The 18,075-nt window shown below is 53.4% G+C and overlaps 1 protein-coding gene across 13 annotated transcripts in view; it reads left to right on the forward strand.

Moving 5' to 3' along the window:
• Phldb1 (pleckstrin homology like domain family B member 1) overlaps positions 1–17,931 on the forward strand; it is a 46,770-nt gene extending 28,839 nt beyond the window's left edge. For 6 of the 13 annotated variants that reach the window (XM_071616755.1, XM_071616756.1, XM_071616753.1 and 3 more), the window contains 13 exons: positions 539–649; positions 808–897; positions 3,688–3,828; positions 5,371–5,511; positions 5,638–5,740; positions 6,189–6,233; positions 6,885–7,179; positions 7,259–7,349; positions 9,183–9,329; positions 10,978–11,094; positions 11,376–11,478; positions 15,648–15,733; positions 16,799–17,931. In XM_071616755.1, the coding sequence (XP_071472856.1) occupies positions 539–649; positions 808–897; positions 3,688–3,828; positions 5,371–5,511; positions 5,638–5,740; positions 6,189–6,233; positions 6,885–7,179; positions 7,259–7,349; positions 9,183–9,329; positions 10,978–11,094; positions 11,376–11,478; positions 15,648–15,733; positions 16,799–16,939 (1,611 nt within the window). In that variant the 3' untranslated portion in view covers positions 16,940–17,931. The other 7 variants (XM_071616754.1, XM_071616759.1, XM_071616758.1 and 4 more) reach the window with 4 other exon arrangements.
• The last annotated feature ends 144 nt before the right edge of the window (positions 17,932–18,075 follow it).

Below are 18,075 nucleotides of genomic sequence, written 5' to 3' on the forward strand. Positions count from 1 at the left end.
TGTAAGATTTTGAGGAAAGAGGTAGTATGACCTTAGTTATGGATTAAAAAAAAAAAAAAAAGAATTCAAGTAATATATATTCTTTTTAGAAAGATTAGAAAACTCAGATAAAGCCAGAGACCATTTTAGGAAGACATTTTGTGACAATGTAGAATAGATCAGAAATTTGAGAGTGGAAGCAGGAGGTTGGTAAGAGGACCCAGCTGGGTGGTGGCTGTGGGTGCATGAGGCAGGGAGCTATTCAGTGTCTCTAGGCTTCAGGACCCATTGGCTATGGTGTGAGGGAAGGGAGATTTGGGGATCTGGGTTCTGGTGGTAATGCCTGGTGGCACAGTGTCACTGGTTGAGGGAGGGAGGAGCAGAGATGGAGCTGGCCATGGCAGCCAGGTCTTCCTGGGTTGAGTCAAGGCCAAGGTGAAGAGGTGGTTGATTCCCTTCATTGGAGCCTGGGGTCTCTGGTCAGGAGAGAGTCAGCCATTCCTCACCTTGGGCTCAGCCCCATCTTCCTAGGGCCTGACTAATCACCCCATCTCCTTAGGAGCGCCTGGCCGTCCTGGACAGTCAAGCTGGGCAGATCCGGGCCCAGGCTGTGCAGGAGTCGGAGCGCCTGGCCCGGGACAAGAATGCATCCCTGCAGCTGCTGCAGAAGGTAGCTCCTTGGGTTGGGTGGGGCTTGGGAGTAGGGTGAGTGCAGGGAGCACAGAGGGCTGGGGTGGACCTTTGCCAGCATGGAGCCCCGGTCACAGAGTACCCCCTCTATCACCCTTGCTCCCTCTTTCCTCTGACTCTGCCACTTGGGGCTCACAGGAAAAGGAGAAACTGACTGTGCTGGAAAGAAGGTACCACTCACTCACGGGGGGCAGGCCTTTCCCGAAGACCACCTCGACCCTCAAAGAGGTAACATTGTTGGGTCAGCTCCTAGCTTCTGGTCAAGGGAGGGGTCCTGGGAGGCCTGGAGCAACATGTGCCACCTTCACCCCAATGACATCTTCCTGAATGGAGAGATTTGAGGAGTTCCCTGAGGGATTGGCTCTCTGTGGCCACCAACTTGCTTCCTATTAGTTGCTTTCAGGAGTCATCAATCTCATCATTTTGGGGGCTGAATGTATGTGAGGGTTTGGTGGGGTACGGGCTGTGTGGACTTATCTCAAGGGGCAGGGTAGGGATCAAGGGGTCCTGATGCTGGGGTTCCCTAGGCTGTAGTCTGGAGACAGGCTTTCATCTCAGAAGTGGGCATTGAGGCCCCTCAAGCAGTTCTTTCCCCATCTGTACATGCTGTGTGTGAAGTACACCTAGGATAGGTTTCCCGACCTCTCTCCAGCCTTCCTATCTCTTTCATTGCACAAGCAGTTTAGGCCTGAGTGGGCTGACTGGGCTGAGCCCCTCACCATGTACCCTCTCTGTAGGCTCAGCTGCTCATCTCCGAATCCTCAGAGATGGGGCTGGGGACCAAGGCTCTGGGCCCATTCCCGGGGTCTTCTCAGGCTGGGGTCTCCTCTGTCTCCTTCACCCCGTCTGCTTCCACTCCACTCTGCCCCAAAGCACAAGAGGTAATTGCAGCTAACTGCCTGCTCTTCTTTGCCCGCTGCCTTGTCTGCGTGCCCACTGAGCTCCTGCCTACAGCTCCTCCCTAGGGCCCAGCTGAAGGGCGTGTGATGACTATCCTTTCGCTGGGCAGAGTGTGGGAGTTTGTGTGAGTGTGCCATTCTGTCGTCACAGAGTGCCTGATCAGCCTTTGCAAAATGAGAACATTGATTTGCATATTAAATTTGCATGTATTCTGCATGCCACTCATCAGTTTTCACAATACACTGGACACTATGGCTCATTTTCCCTTTAAGTTATCCCAGAGGACAGTCTGGCTGTGGAGCTCATCCTGCGTGGGTGCCCTGCATAGGGCAGGCCAAGGAATCTATGCTTTGATCCAGCATATATTGTGGGTGCCTGCTGTGCCTCCAGCACATAGATGAGCTCAGGTTCTAAGTTCTAAGTATGATTGTCCTTGTCCCCCAACTCAGTCAAGTGTGCCAACATCTTTGCAAGTACTTACCCTAGGCAGTGGGCCCATATTCTTGCCAGGGCTTTTAGTTGCTCTTTCTCAGAGGTTGCCTTCTGAGGCCCTAGTGGGGTCTCCACTTACTCACTCTTTTCCAATTCTACCCTGGTGAATGGGGTGTGAGGGGCCCTGGGGAACAGTGTTCCCCGTGTTCGATGCTGCATGTGTGTGCCCCACTGGGGATGCTCAGCGGTTAAGATGGGTAGGGTTTCTAGGAACTGGGTGCTGCTCCTTGTGGGCTTTTGGAAGATCTTCTCTGAGCTTATTCACCTGCCTTAGCCAGGACTCAGGGATGGGCCTTTAGGATATTCTGGAGGCAGTGACTAAATGCCAGTTTGGTCCCAAAGTGGAGGTCAGGAGGAGCCTTCAGTAGTCAGGCCTCTCCAAGTCTCTTCACTCTCAAAGCCCTAGGTGGCTAACGTGAGCATCCTACTCCTGCTCTGGGCTCTGTTTTGACATGGAGTGATGGCTCTGTGCCTGGCATGGAACGTGGGATGCTAGAGACCTGGTTCAACCCTGTTAACCTTTTTTCTGCCCCCCCCCCCATCGCCCCCTCGGGCATCCTAGGAGTATGTGAGCCTGGCAGAGGTTTTCCAGCTGTGCTTCCGCTTGGACCCTTATGCTTCTGCCACCTCCCCCAGCGTGCTCACACAGCCCCTGCCTGACAGTGAGGTACCAGCCACCGAGTGTGCCCATCTGTGCCCAAGGGCCTCCTTGTGGATGCCCTCCATTTCCCCTTGGGCCTGGGTGGGGGTGGAGGAACAGCAGGGTCTGTCTTCAGCAATGAGGGAGAAGGACATTGGCACAGCGGGGTCAAGACTGGTTCCCTTTCTCCCTTGAGCCTAGGGAGCTGTTCTCAGCTCCTGATGGCCCCAAGAGGAGCGGGCCTTCTGCTCTGGGAAGGCATCCTGCCCAGGGACTCTGGCCGTCCTGGGCTGGACTCTGCTCTGTGCTTCCTCCCTTTCCCTCCCCTGTGGGAAGGGCGTCTCTTGGGTTCCAGTCCCATTAACCTCTTATATTCCCTTCTGCATCTGGCCTTCCCCCAAGTACGTGACGCTTGAGCAGCTAAAGGTGCTGTGGGGCACCTCACCCACACCCCCAGCCCCCGCGCCGGGCCTGCCTCCCTGGGCCTCTGCCTCTCGGGACCTGGTTCCCGCCACCTGCCTTCCTCCCGCGCTGCCCTCCTCCTTCGCTTCCATCACGCCTTCACCCAAGGTCGGTGGTCTGTGTGTTCTTGCTGCCCCACCATGGCTGGCTGGCTGTTTGTGTGTGTGCCACCCTTGTTTGCCGGCCTTGGCCCTGGGCTGGCCCTAGGGGAGTGCTTGCACAGTGCCTGAGGGCTGGCTGGCTGGCAGGTGAGGGTCTGTGCTCTGGGAGCTGTCCCCTGTTTCTCTTTGCCCTTTTAAAGCCAACTGTCATCTCACTGTTTTTCTTTTCCTTTTCTTTATGCTCTCCTTTCTCCCTCCCTCCCTCCCTTCCTTTCTTCCCTCACCTCCTTGTCCATCTCTCCCTCCTGACCCTCCTTTATCCTCCCTCCCATCCTCTCCTCCCTGCACCCTTTTCCTCCCATCACCTTTCCCCTCCTGTCCGGGCCCTTCCTCTTCATCCCCACCCTCCACTTGCCCCTTCAGATGGAGAAGCTGCTGCTCCCTGCTGTAGACTTAGAGCAGTGGTACCAGGAGCTGATGGCCGGGTTGGGGACTGGTCCCACTGCAGCCTCCCCTCGCTCCTCCCCCCCGCCTCTGCCCGCCAAAGCTTCCCGTCAACTGCAGGTAACCTCCTCACCATCTAGCCTTCCAAGTCTTGCTCCTGTCTACACTGAGTCCTCCTGCTAATCCCTCGGCCACACAGTGCATTCTGGGTAGTGGGTCATCCCAGCCTGGCAAGGAGGGCCTCTGGGCCCTGAGAGAGCAATGAGGGTCTCTCTGTGGGCAGCTATCTTGGTGTTTAGGACAGCTGGAGGATGAGCCTCCTAAGTCCTAGGGTGACATGATGGAAGGGGGTGGAAGGGGCTTCTCCCCAGAGCTTTCCTCCCAGTATGGGGGCCACACTCTTGGGCCTGTTGCAGCTAGAACCAGTGTGTCCTTGGAGAACAGTCAGTATTTTGTTCTCCTGATTTCTCAGGAGTGACGCTGGGGGACAGAAAAGAAGGGGACATCCCCTTCTGAAGTTGCATTCCCAGACACATGCCCCAGCCTCCTTAGAGTTGCCACAGAGGGCAGGGCCTTCCTGAGCCTGCAGCAAGCTGGTGACCATGGGGCAGGGTGATAGGCAGTCTCCTCCCTAAGCTTTGCCCTACCACCTGCTGCCCTGCCTGAGATTTCCACCATTCAGTATTCATTCTTGAGTAAAGGCACTGTACCTCTAAGGCTGAGACCTGGGGATTGAACACAGGGACACTTAACCACTGAGCCACATTCCCAACTCTTTTTTTATGTTTCAAGACAGGGTCTCACTAAATCCTTAGGGCCTCACTGAGTTACTGAGGCTGGCCTTGAGCTTGCAAACCTCCTGCCTCAGCCCCCTGAATTGCTAGGATTACATGTGTTGGCATATGTAATCCATATCTGGCTCCGTGTTCCTTTTGAGAAGTTGGTTCATAGAACATCTGTGGTACCTCCCCTGTGTCCAGCTGCCTTGAGACTCTGACATGTTCTCATTCATTTAATTACCCCCGCAGGCCTTTGAGGTGTTGTTAACTCTCACTTTTCACCTTTGAGATGATGTTAACTCTCATTTTACGGATCAAACACTGGGGCATGGAGAAGATGAGTGTTCTTGCCAAGGTGACACGGCTAGAAAGTTGCAGAGAGTCAGGTCTCTTGACTCCAAAGATCATATTCTCTGTGTTAGTGTTGCAAGAGAGCTTGGCAGTTATTTAGTCTAGAGCTGCCCCTTCCTTTTGCAGATAAGGAAGCCGAGGCCCGGAGTCCAGAGGTGCATGGCCTGAGGTCACACAGCCTGTTAGTGCAGAGCTAGGACTGGAAGGACACTGGTCTCCAGTTGGTGTCCTAGGCAGATCTGCCTGACTGACATGGACTCCTTGCATGGGTCAATTTACAGTTCCTTTCTCAGACCCAGGGTTGAGCCAAGGATTGGCCTTGGAATAAATGGTCTGCGAAGGAGGCCTGGCAGCTGCAGAGAGCCTCTCCCTACTGGCCTGGCTGAGGAAGCTCAAGCTCTTGTTAGCTGGAGCCAGAAGGTCTCAGAGGCCTGGTGCCAGGCAATACCTGAGATCACAGCCTGCCTAGGTTACAAGGGGGTGTGACCAGTGGGGGAGCCCGAGGTCACAGAGCAGTGTCTTTTCCCTCCAGGTTTACCGTTCCAAGATGGATGGTGAGGCCACCAGTCCCCTGCCCCGGACTCGCAGTGGCCCCCTCCCCTCCTCTTCTGGCTCTTCCTCCTCGTCCTCACAGCTCAGCGTGGCTACTCTGGGCCGTAGCCCTTCTCCAAAGGTCTGAGGACAGGGTGGTGGGAAAATGGAGACTGCCATGTTGGGGAGAGGCCAAGACCACCCATGCAGGCCTTGGGGGTGAGGTGGGGTGCTGAGCCCCCGTGACGGCCCTCTGTTCCCTCTGTAGAGTGCTCTGCTCACCCAGAATGGCACTGGCAGCCTTCCCCGCAACCTGGCAGCCACATTGCAGGACATTGAGACCAAGCGCCAACTGGCTCTGCAGCAGAAGGGTGAGTGGCCATGGTGCCAGCCCCACTGCTCCCTGGGGGACCCCCCTCCCCACCTTTCACAGGCTGTTTTTCCTTCACTGGGTTCTGGGCAAGAGCAGAAAGGATTTTGATTAGGTGCCTAAGGAAGAGCATCACTGGATATTAAGAAGACTCCAGAACAGGGGACAAAGGGTCTAGGGGGTTGTGACATCTTCTCTCCTAGAGAGACCAGCCAATAAGGGAAGTGTTTGTTGACCTAAGTAGGTCTAGACATTGCCCTGTCTGGAGGCAGGGGGATGGATTGGAAGACCTCCAGAATGGTTCCCTGAGACATTGGCTCCGGGGACCCAGGAGTCCCTGTTGCTCGTTTGCATTTTGGTTGTTTTGAAAAGCCCATGTCTGTGCCTCTCTCTCCTCTCACCCCCTGTGTCTCTCTTCCGTACCCTCTGCCTGGGGTTCCCCACATCAGTCGAGTTGCTTCCTGCCGAGCCCCTCCCAACTGACGACCCAGCAGGTAGAGCGTTGGTCACTGAGGGCATTGCTTTGGCCAGGCAACCCCCGCCCCAGCATCAGCATGATGTGTCCTGCCCAGGGCCCTGCTGCCTATAGGCAGGCTCCCAGGCCGAGCTGGTCTGGGTGCCCGCTGGCCTTGCCCCTTTAGCTCGCCCAGGCTGCCCTCAGCTCTGCTCCTTGTCTCTGGTGCCTTCTGTCCTGCTCTTGCTCTTGCTTCTGCGTTGCAGGGGGCTGCATTGGCAACCCGATACTCCAACAGCGTCCGTGTCTCCTTCCTCCCCTGGCAGGCAGTGGGTGCATGTGTCCTGTTCCCCTGATCAGGCCTTGGTTGTAAGCTGCAGCCAGCTGGCCATCATGCTGCCAGGGTACCACCTGGACAAGTTTCATGCCCTGTGTGGGCTCGGGATGCTGAAAGGATGGTGAAACCAGACTGTGCGCTGTGGCCAGTTGTGCGGGCAGCGAAGCCTGGGCAGGGTTGCTTGTCTGGAGCTGTTGGGGCTTCAGGGAAGCTGGTGCTGGGAGAGGGCTGCCCTGTGTTAACCTGTCCCTGCTCGCCTCCTCCCTCTGTCTGTGATGATTTGTGATGATGCTAGTATCTCCTCTCCTGGTTGGGTGGGTAGCCCACTGTGACTCTCACCTGTCTCTCCTGCAGGGCAGCAGGTGATCGAGGAGCAGCGGCGGCGGCTGGCTGAGCTGAAGCAGAAAGCGGCGGCGGAGGCGCAGTGCCAGTGGGATGCCCTGCATGGGGCAGTGCCCTTCCAGGCAGGCCCCTCGGGCTACCCCCCACTCATGCACCACTCCATCCTGCACCACCTGCCAGCCGGGCGGGAGCGTGGGGACGAGTGTGAGCACGCTTATGACACACTGAGCCTGGAGAGCTCGGACAGCATGGAGACCAGCATCTCCACTGGGGGCAATTCGGCCTGTTCTCCTGACAACATGTCCAGGTACCTCCGCGCCAGGCCCACCACCTCCACCATGTCCCCTTGGCTCATTGATGCAGCCTCTCTTCCTTCTCCCTCCCAGTGCCAGTGGTCTGGACGCGGGCAAGATTGAGGAGATGGAGAAGATGCTAAAAGAAGCTCATGCAGAGAAGAGCCGGCTCATGGAGTCTAGGGTGAGGCTAACTTGGGCCAAGAGGCAGAAGGCAGTGGGGCCCAGAGCTGCCCTCCGCCTGCCAAGGGCCTGTGCTCTGTCCCAAGCCCTTTCACCCCATTAAGTGCCCATTGTTCCCTTGGGAATAGAGTGTTTAAAAAGTCTGTGTTCCTCAAATGGGCACAGGAGGTTTGTCCAGGATGTAGCCTCACAGCTCTTCAGCATGGGGAAGGCAGCACAGCGACCCTGTCCAGCGTGCATTTCTTGAATGGGAACTTCCAATCTGATTGCTTCCTTATGTGGGATTTTTGGGAACCATGGGAAGTTTGATTTCTGTCTAGCAGGTCATACCTCTTGGGGGTGGTTAGGAAAATCAGGAACTGGGGGTTGAGGCCCAGGATGGGAGAGGAGGCAGTTGTTCAAGCCAGAGCAGAGGTGTTGGCTGGGGAGCTCTGGAAAAGTCCCATCTTCTTCATGTGTGCTTGGAGCTGGGATTCAGAAAAGAGGGACTAGTGGTTTATCCTGGGCAACTAAAAGGCAGAGGGAAGCTGTTCCTGGGAGAGAAGTTCAGCAGAATGTCTGCAGAGGCTGACCAGGCACTCTGCATCTTTATTTTCATTTATTTATTTATTTTAGTGGATCATGCTATGTTGCCCAGGTGATCTCATTGAACTTGTGGGCTCAAGCCACCACACTTGGCTTACTTTAAAAAAATATTTTGTTTTCTTTTGCTCTTCATCTTTTGAGATGAGAGCGAGAGTCAGCAGCTAGAGATTTTCGTTTGTTCGTTTTAAAAGACTCTAAACATATAGATGGCAGACCAGAATAGAGTGCCTCTCAGTCTTATTTACATCAAAGTAGAACAAAGCATCTCTTGGTGAATGGAGAGGGAAAGATGTTCTGCTGAGTTTTAAGCTAGGAAGAAATTGCAAATGGCAAAATTTTTAGCATTGTTTAAGACATATAAAGTATTGAGACATGCTCCGTATTTAGGAATTGTTTTATTGACCGTGATACCTTTTGGGATGGTTTATATAAGTTCTTTGTGAACTTGGTGTCCTATCATATTTTTTCCCCATAAAGTTTAAGGTTCAATAACAAATATTAACTACACAAAAAACTAATTTGAAGTTTCCAAGGGCCTTAAATCAGTGATTAGGGAAGGACTACTGAATATACTAGCTGTCAAAAAAAGTTGTCAAATAATCCATGTTCTAGGAATTCAGATAAAGTATTAAGAGCTCCATTTATTTATTGAGTGCTACTTTACTTCTGGGATCAGTGATGGACATTTATATACATGATCTCATTTAATTTTTATTACAATCCTAGGAGTAGGCATTCTTTAATCCACCCCATGCCCCCTTTTTTGATACCAGGGATTGAACCAGGGGTGCTTAACCACTGAGCCATATCCCCAACCCTTTTTATTTTTTGAGACAGGGTCTCGCTAAGTTGCTTAGGGCCTTGCTAAGTTGCTGAGGCTGGCTTTGAATTTGGAGTCCTCCTGCCTCAGCCTCCTGAACTGCTGGGATTTGAGGTGTGTGCCTCTGTGCTTGACAGGTATAGGCATTCTTAAACCCATTTTCCAGATGAGGCAATTGAGGCTTAGAGAGTTTAATGATTCTGTGAGGGTAATAATGGTGGCAGAACCAGCATTGGAAGCCGGGACAGTCATACTTTAAAGGGCTTATCCTTAGCCAGCAGGGCTTTCAGAGAAGGTGAACTTTGAGGACGGTGCCTCCTCTGCCCTGGCCACTGTCCCAGGCCTCCTGTAGCCCTCTGCAGGCCTGAGGAGGACCAGCAGGGGGCACAGAGGGCTTCCTTGGGAACTGACCCCTGACCTTGGGGACAGGAGAGGGAGATGGAGCTGCGCAGGCAGGCCCTGGAGGAGGAGCGGCGGAGGCGGGAACAGGTGGAACGGAGGCTGCAGAGTGAGAGCGCTCGGAGGCAGCAGCTGGTGGAGAAGGAGGTCAAGATGCGGGAGAAACAGTTTTCTCAGGTGAGTGGGTGCTGGGGTAGGGCAATGGTCAGATTGATGGTGAAGGCTGTAGAGGAGGATGGATGTCCTCTGGTGGGCTGTCAAACTTGTTCTCCCAAAAAGATTGCCGTTGGTCCCCCAAAACAGACCCACTGGAGCTTGTTCAAGTCTGTGTGTGTGTGTGTGTGTGTGTGTGTTGTTGTTGGTGGTGGTGGTAGGTGAGTTGTGAGGTTGTGGCAGGCCACCTACAGACCCTTGGAGTCAGAGAAGAGGGTCTGGACAGGCCTCTCAGACATGGGAGCTGAGAGTCAAGAGTCAGTGTGACGTCCTTGGCTTCTCTCTGGCCCCCCATCCACTTTGTGAATTTGTGCTGCCCGCTCTCGCCCACTTGCCCTGCTGCCTGTCTTGCATATGGCACCCCACGGGGTCCTGCCCTAGCCGCATGGGATCTTTCCACTCCATCCCTCGTTGGTAGATGACCTCACTCTGACTTTGGGTTCACAACTCCAAGAGCCTGGCCATAGCTTCTCCTCGGACAGAGATCCCTCCTTGCCCCGAGCTAGCCCTTCCACAGGAGACGCGGGCCAGGAGAAGGAGAAATGGGGCTGGGAAAGGGCATCTACCTGTGTCCCTGCTCCCAACCCCTGGCCCTATGAGGACCTCCCCAGGTGGGGGTTCTCTGGGATCTCCCCACAGTGGTGACAAGCAGTCACCTGTTTTCTGCAGTACAACAACATAAGTGCTAAAGGGCAAATCACCTGGGTGGGTTTGGGAATTAAGAAGCAATCAGGGACTCGGTCAGTTCACCTCTGTTGTCAGAATCTTTTTTCTTTCTTTCTTTTTGGTACTGGGGATTGAATCCTGGGGTGCTTTGCCACTCAGCCACAACCCCAGCTCCTTTTTTATTTTATTTTTTGTTTTGAGACAGGATCTTGCTAAATTGCTGAGGCCGGCCTTGAACTTGTGATCCTCCTGTCTCAGGCTCCCGAGTCGCTGGGATTACACTGTGCTCAGCTTGGAATCTTTGTCAAATGCCTAATTCTCTTTTCCTGCCTCAGTTGGTGACTGTCTCTTCCAGTCCCTGTTCTGTGGCTCAGTCATGCTGCAGGGGATGCCAGTGTCTGGTATCAGAGGGGGCTAGAGTCAGTCCATCTTTGGGGTTCCTTCTAGAAGTTGTATGTTCTGTGGTTCTTTAACTAATTTGTGATTTTTCCTTTTCCTGCTGTTTTATGTGTGCCATCATGCCCAGGTTTATTGTTTTTAACATTTCTGGGGATTAGACCATGGCCTTGCACATACCACCACCAAGTTACACCCCGGCTCTAGAGAGCAGATTTGCTATTGGACTTCTTTTCTTGGAGGATGTTCATATCAGGTCTTTTGTTCAGCCCAGGAGGGAGGAGGAAGGAGGGGCAGGAGCCAGGTGAGGATGACTGTCTTGGTCCCAGGTGGGGAAACTGAGGCAAGGATTCATTTGGCATTTTGCTCAGGCCTAAGTAGAGTTAGCATGTAAGTCTTCACTTTTGCCATCAGGCCTGTGAAACCTGAGGGACAGAGTGAGGGTTGGGAGAGAGTGCCAGGTTGTAGGGGATGCAAGAGAAGCCATGGGGCCAGGACAAGGGAATGATGGGGAAAGAGAAGAGAATGCTGACCCTGCTCCCTGCTCCAGGCACGGCCCCTGACCCGCTACCTGCCTATCCGGAAGGAGGACTTTGACCTGAAGACCCACATCGAGTCATCAGGCCATGGTGTGGATACCTGCTTGCATGTGGTGCTCAGCAGTAAGGTACTAGGCTGATGTGGCCCCAGACTGCTGGGGACAGGGTCCTGTGATCAGAGGCATTCCTGGGGCCTTGGGATAGTGGCCTCTGTTCCTTTCCCAGCCTCAGGAGGTCTGTGTCCCAGGACCTGTATGCTGGCCTAATGAGAGATTGGGGCCTGAAGAAATACTGGGAATAGCCCCTGGGGATACAGGCGCAGGGGACAGCACATACTTATGGAGTCTGCTCAGGGAGAAGGATTTAGGGGATGCGCTTTGGGTCCTTTCTTACTCCTGCTTCCCACCAGGTCTGCCGTGGCTACTTGGTCAAGATGGGTGGAAAGATTAAATCCTGGAAGAAGCGCTGGTTTGTCTTTGACCGGCTCAAGCGCACCCTTTCCTACTATGTGGGTGAGTACCACCTGGGGCCCCCCAGAACTGGGACCCCTGGGATTTAACACCCAGGACAACTGACCTCCCCTTCCTGAAAGTATATGGAGTCTACATGGTTCACCTCCATTTAGTTATTTGTTCATTCATTCATTCGCTCAGTGTTACTGAGCATCTGACAAATTCTAGGTACCACTGTAAGTTCTAATGATAAGCAAAGTGGAAGCTCTGTCCCTTGGAACTCACTACCATGAAGGCAAACACTGAACAAAGATTAAAACAAAACACAGTGGGTTTGCTGATAGGGGACACCCCACACAATGCAGGTGCACAGGGTGGGCTGAGGATGCCCTTTTGGATAAGTTCCCTTAGAAATTATCCAAGATAAGCAGTTAAGCAGTGCCAAGAGGCTCTCAGGATAGTCCAGGGATAGACAACTGGCCCCTACTGCTCCCTCAACTCCCTTTCTTCTGTCTCTGGTGTAGTTTCTATCCCTGGAACTCCTTTTGGACTTTTACCTCTTGGAGTATATCCTAGTCAGGTTAAGCAAGGATAAGCTGTAGTAACAACCAGTTCTCAAATTCTGGTAGCTCAGAATTTCAGTCTTCCTTTTTATTCCCAGTATGTATGTGGTGTACATTGTGGGTTGTCTTTGCTTTAGAATATGTCTTTCTAGACCATTGCTGGCCACAGTGACAGAGGGAAAAGAGATACTTAAATGGGCCTTGCATTGGCATGAAATACCCCAGCCTAGAAGTGACACACATCATAACTGTTCCAAAGCCATGGGTGGGGCCTTTCAGTGAGTCACACAGTCCCACTGCCACAAATCCAGGAAGAGCAATCCCACTAGAAACCTGGAAGTGGGGAAAGGCTGCAGGATTTGGTATCATGGAAACCCAGATGTGGAGTGTCCCACTTCTTCCTCTAACCTGGTCCCTTATCAAGTATCACCCCCCCCACACACATACCCCAAGAAGCCTTCCCTGACCTCCCTGGGCTCTAGGTGGAGAGAGGAAGAGGCAAGGTGTCCCCACCTTTCTACCTGGACTGAGAAGGTAGAGGGACTTTTTTGGAAGAGAGAGAAACACAGCTGGGGAGATGAACTCCAGGTTTGGCCTGTTGATGTTGTGGTCCTCCGAGACTTCTAGGTGTGGAAAAAGTATTAGAGGCAGAGTGATAGCCGAATTTGTTGGACTGATAATAATAACAACTACAATATAACAGATCCTGTTTATCAGGTACTTGTATGAGCCAGGAGATGGGCTAAGCACCCTCTATGCATTGATTTAGTGATTTAATTTTTGTAACAAGCCTACAAGAAAAGCATAAGTTTACACCCATTTTACAAATGAGGCCCAAAGAGGTTAGATAGATTTCCCTGGGTCTCACAGCTGCTGCGAGGTAGAGCAGAGAAGAGAGAGAGAGCTGTATCCAGGGCAGGCCTCCGCTTGGGAAAGGGGGAGAGACCAGCAGAGACAGGAGAGGCAGGCAGCAGGAAACCAGTGCCACCATATGTCAGGTGCCACAGGGCTGGCTCTTGGCATATGTGACCTTCCTTACTGTTTAAGAAATAAAAGGGGACCGAGTTCAGGCAGGCAGTGAATACAGGGAAGGAAGCCAGCCAAAGGGGCAGGCATTTGGAAGCCGGGGGTGTCACCAGCATTACTGAATGCTGCACGAAAGGCCAAGAATGATGTGGCCCGAAGGCCATTAGACTCAGGAACTGGAGTTTGTGGAGAGAAACGTTTCTGCTGTGCTTGGGGCAGGAGCCAGATTGCACAAGATCAAGGATAGGTGGGTGGTAAGGAAGTGGAGGCAGAGCGTGTTACTATTTCCAGTGAAGGAAGGAATAGGAGATAATGGGAACCTAGCTGTTGGCCAGGCCTGGAGCCAGGGTCCTTGTCCTGAGGAAGAGATGGAGATGGGCATGGGGCTGGATCCGGACTGGAGGGGCCTGGCCTGTTCAGCCTACACCACCTCCTGCCTCCTGCTGGAAGCCCCTGGACTGGATCAGGTCAGACACTGCCTCTGCAAAGCCTCCACGGCTCTACCTTACTGCAGAGGTTCCCACCCTCCTCTGAGCTCCTGCCATTATCCAGGGTCTGTCTGCCGTGTGACATCAGCCCAGGGCATAATGATGCAGTGACAGATGTGCAATATGTGCCAGACACCACGCCGCATACTTTGTTTGTGTTTTCACGTTAATACTCTTGGCAACCCAGGATGCGTAGGTGCGCGTGGACTCCCCAGCTATGCCTGCCAATGAACAGGCTGTCTGTGCCTTCTCCCTGTTGTGCCGCTGTTTCCTAGGAGAGGAATTTCTGAATTCCCTCTGGACACCAGGGCCTAGGGCTCATTCACTCCACAATGATTGAGCGCCTGCTGTGGGCCTGGAACCTATTGGTGGTAGCGAGGCGGATTCATGAAGGGAGGAAGGTCCAATTCAGCATAGTAGATTCTATGTGGAGAGTGCATCATGGTGGTCACACATGCAATGGGTCTTGAAGATCACATAGGAGTTTGCCAAGGGAATGGGCAGGAGGCCATTTCCGTGTGCTGTTAAGGGAATAGTGAGAAGCTGGGCCAACTCCACAGAACTTGGCCTTGCAGGGGAGGTTGTGAGACAAGCTGGCGGGTCACGTTGGCACCAGTCTGTGAGAGGGCTTTGCCAAGCTGAGGAGGTGGCTGGCTGAAGCGGCAGGCTTAGATTTTCTTGGAAGAAGAGTGGTGGAGGATGGGCAGGCACATTAGGAGGCTGGAGCAAGGAGGCAGCGCGGCCATGACACGGGCGCAGGTGAGCCACGACTCGGACTTAAAGTTACCCAAGGAGCCCACAGGGAGGAGCTTACTGCGGCTCTCACCTTTGAGTTAGAGATTGGCGTGACCTCTCCTGCAGGACCCAGGCTCGTGGTTGAGGGCATCGGTTGTAGCGATTGCGCAGTGTTTGCCACACAAAGACGGCCCAGGCCCTGAGTTCTCCCTTCCTGTTGCTCTTGCATCCAATGGCCATGCTCCCACTTCCTGCCACCCCGACCTCTGGATGCTATGTGCTATGGAGCACTTCAGGGCTCTGTGTTGTGCCTTCTTTCTGTTTTAAAATGAAGTAAATGTATCTATATGGTTCAAGAATCAAAATATAGGCCAGGTGCCCTAGTACATGCCTGTAATCCCAGCAACTTGGGAAGTTGAGGCAGAAGGACTACAAATATGGGGCCAGCCTCAGCAACTCAGCACTGCCCTAAGCAACTTACTGAAAACCTTTCTCAAAATAAAAAATAAAAAGGGCTAGAGATGGAGTTCAGTGGTTAAGCATCCCTAGGAGCACTTGCTTAGCATGCCCAAGGCCTGGGTTCTGGCCCCAACACTCAAATAAACAAACAATCAGGAAAATGTTTAGACTGAAACCTTGTGTGGTGTTCACACCTGTGATTCCAGTGATTTGGGGGGCTGAGGAAAGAAGATCACAAGTTCCAGGCCAACCTGGATGATTTAATGATCCTGTCTCATTTATTTCAAAAGTAGAAGTAAAAAGGGCTGGGGAGGTAGATCAGTGGCAGAGCACCCCTGGGTTCAACTCAAGTGGCTCCCTGTTCTAGGTGGGGGCATATTTATCAGCTTAAATTTTTTCTTTTCTTTTTTTGCAGTGGTAGAGTACCCCTGAATTGAACCCAGGGACACTTAACCACTGAGCCACATCCCCAGCCCTTTATATTTTTTTCTGTTGAGATAGGGCTAAGTCGCTTAGGGTCTTGCTGAGTTGTTGAGGCTGGCCTCAAACTTATGATCCTCTTGCCTTAGCCTCAAAGTAGTTGGGATTACAGGCATGTACTACTTCCCTACTAATTTTGATAGACATGAGAAAATTGTCCAAAAGTGTTTTTCTAGTTTATATTCCTGTTTTCATTTATTAAACTACCTCTTTCTCCATAGCCCTGCCAAAAGTGTGGTGTGTTTTTTTGTATACTTTTGCCATTCTGACAGGTGAGCAGAGGCCTCTCTCTAGAGTTCTACTTTGCATTTTTCTAATTATGTGCTGAGCATTATCCATGTCTTCGGGGCTCCCTTTTTGAGCACTGTTTCGGAGTCCAGGAGGCTAGGACCATCACCCCGTTTCCCAGACGGGGAAGTTCAGGCCCGGGTCCTGAAGGATGGCAGGCCTCCTCACCTGGACCTTATTCCCTTTGCAGACAAGCATGAGACGAAGCTGAAGGGGGTCATCTACTTCCAGGCCATCGAGGAAGTGTACTATGACCACCTGCGCAGTGCAGCCAAGGTCAGAGGTGGAGCACCAGAGGGGGGCAGCAGGGGCCGCCACAGGGAAGGGTGGGCCAGCTGGACTCTGGGAGCAAAGGCCTCCAGCCTGCCCTCTGTGGAGGCTCCGACTGAGTCCCTGTTCTCTTTGTCACTTTCCTCTTCCTTTCTCCCTCTCCCCTTCTCAGAAGAGGTTTTTCCACTTCACTATGGTGACTGAGGTACCCTTCCCCACGTGCCTGTAACCATAGCTACATACATTAACACCTCTGAGTCCACTGTCCTGACCTTGACTCTCCCCTCCATCGCTCTAACTTGCCCAGGCCTGAGGGAGGAGAGAGAGCAAGAAGCACCTGTGGGCTTGAATCTGGTGGCAGCAGGATGTTGCGCTGTGGGGGGTGGGGGCGGGCAGTGCAGAGCGGGAGCTAGAAGGGGTCGAGGGGCCTCAGACTAGATCTGGGAGGGAACAAGAGGTGTCTGGGGCAGGGGCCAGCAGCCCTACTGCGTGCCACCTTTTTCTCGCCAGCTCCTCCCATGCCAGCTCTATCCTGACCTCTGCTCTTTGGGTCCCCTCCTGGCACCTTGCTGATAGCTCTTTCCTGCCTCTTTTTTGCTGAAAAACTCTGATCCCCACTGGAGTATCTTCTTGTGATCTATTCTTTCATACTCGCTTCTGAAACTGGAGGGGGACCAACAAACAGTAATCCCTGTGACCCGGGAGGCTGAGACAGGAGGATCTCGAGTTCAATGTCAGCCTCAGCAAGGGCGAGGCACTAAGCAACTCAGTGAGATCCTGTCTCTAAATAAAATACAAAAAAGGGCTGGGGATGTGGCTCAGTGGTTGAATATCCCCGAGTTCAATCCAATCCCTGGTACTAAAAAAAGAAAAAAAAAAAAAAAAAAAAACAGTACAGAAAGCCCAGGACTGCCATGGTGTGAGAAGGGGAACATTCCACCTGGCGCATGTGGACATAGCCTTCAGCTCTGGGGTTTCCTGGGGCTGAGGGAAAGGCAGACAGGAGGCAGGTGAGGAGAATATTCCAGGCTGGCGAGCCCTGCCTCAGCCCTTCCTCTCTTCCCTTGACAGAGCCCGAACCCAGCCCTCACCTTCTGCGTGAAGACCCATGACCGACTGTACTACATGGTGGCCCCGTCTGCGGAGGCCATGCGCATCTGGATGGATGTCATCGTCACAGGGGCTGAGGGCTACACTCAGTTTATGAACTGACTGCCGTGGCCTCCGGGACCCTCAGGCTGGCCCCAGGACCCACGCCAGCCTCTTGCTGCTCTGCTGGCCCCTGTGGGCAGCTGCACAGCCGGCGCCAGCCCTCACAGGAGCAGGATGTAACGGAGCGGCCAGGGCCTTTGTGCAAGAAGACTTTGTGGTACTCTGTAGGGATTCAGTCCTATGAGTTTCTGGGCTCAGAAGAGGAAGGTGGGAGGGGACTTGCTGCCTCCTGGGAGCCCAGAACTCGCAGTTCCTGTTCAGAATGCTGCCCGGTGCCCGGCCCACACCGTGGAGGAACTGCCACAGAGGCTCAATCTGACCTGCTCTCCCCAGTCTGTTTTTCTCTTTGTAAAGGACTAATTATGGTACCAGATTCTGCCAAAGATCCTCTTGCCTCCGCCCTGCAGGGCCTTGGGGCCGAACAGAGCCACCCCGTGGGGCACCAGCGCAGGCAGCGCACTGCTCCAGCGCCCTCTGCCTCACTGTCTCCCTCGTTTCTGTTTTTAATTTGCTTGAGGGACAGACACTTCAAGTGTCACCCTTGAGGTTCCAGCCCCATTCCCTGGTTGGAGAACCATCACCATGATCTCCATGGTGATCGCTTCATTGTCATGGTTACATACTAACTGCAGCGGCTCCATGGCTGAGCCCACTGCTCAGTGATGGGCCATCTGAGGGTACGCGCCATCATCTCTCCAGCCCAGGCACGGGGTAATCTCATGCAGGGGGAAAGGACTGAGCACCTCCCCGCCCCCTGCCTGTGTCTAGTCCCCAGACGTGCAGCCTGCGGCACCCCACGCCAGCCCTCTCCCTTCAGCCCTCTCCCTTCACTCGTGCCTTGCCTAGAGCCAGAAGGGATGATGCAGGAGATCTGTGACCAGAGGGACAGCCAGCACCTGGGAGAGGAAGCCAAAGGGTGTCCTCTGGGTCCTACAGGGTTGAGTTCCGGACAGGAAGGGGGGTGGCTCAGAGTTCTCAGAGGGAAGGACTGGGCAGGAGGGAGCCACAGAGGGACTGGCCTGAGCTCCACTGCCCACCCTTCAGCCTCCTAAGGATGATGGAAAAGGGGAGTGGAGGACCAGCCTCCAGCTGTCTGGCCTCAGCCCTTTGCCGCCTTAACACTAAGTCCACCTCCC

Source organism: Marmota flaviventris, chromosome 9 (assembly GCF_047511675.1).
Source record: "Marmota flaviventris isolate mMarFla1 chromosome 9, mMarFla1.hap1, whole genome shotgun sequence".
Classification (NCBI taxonomy): Eukaryota; Metazoa; Chordata; class Mammalia; order Rodentia; family Sciuridae; genus Marmota; species Marmota flaviventris.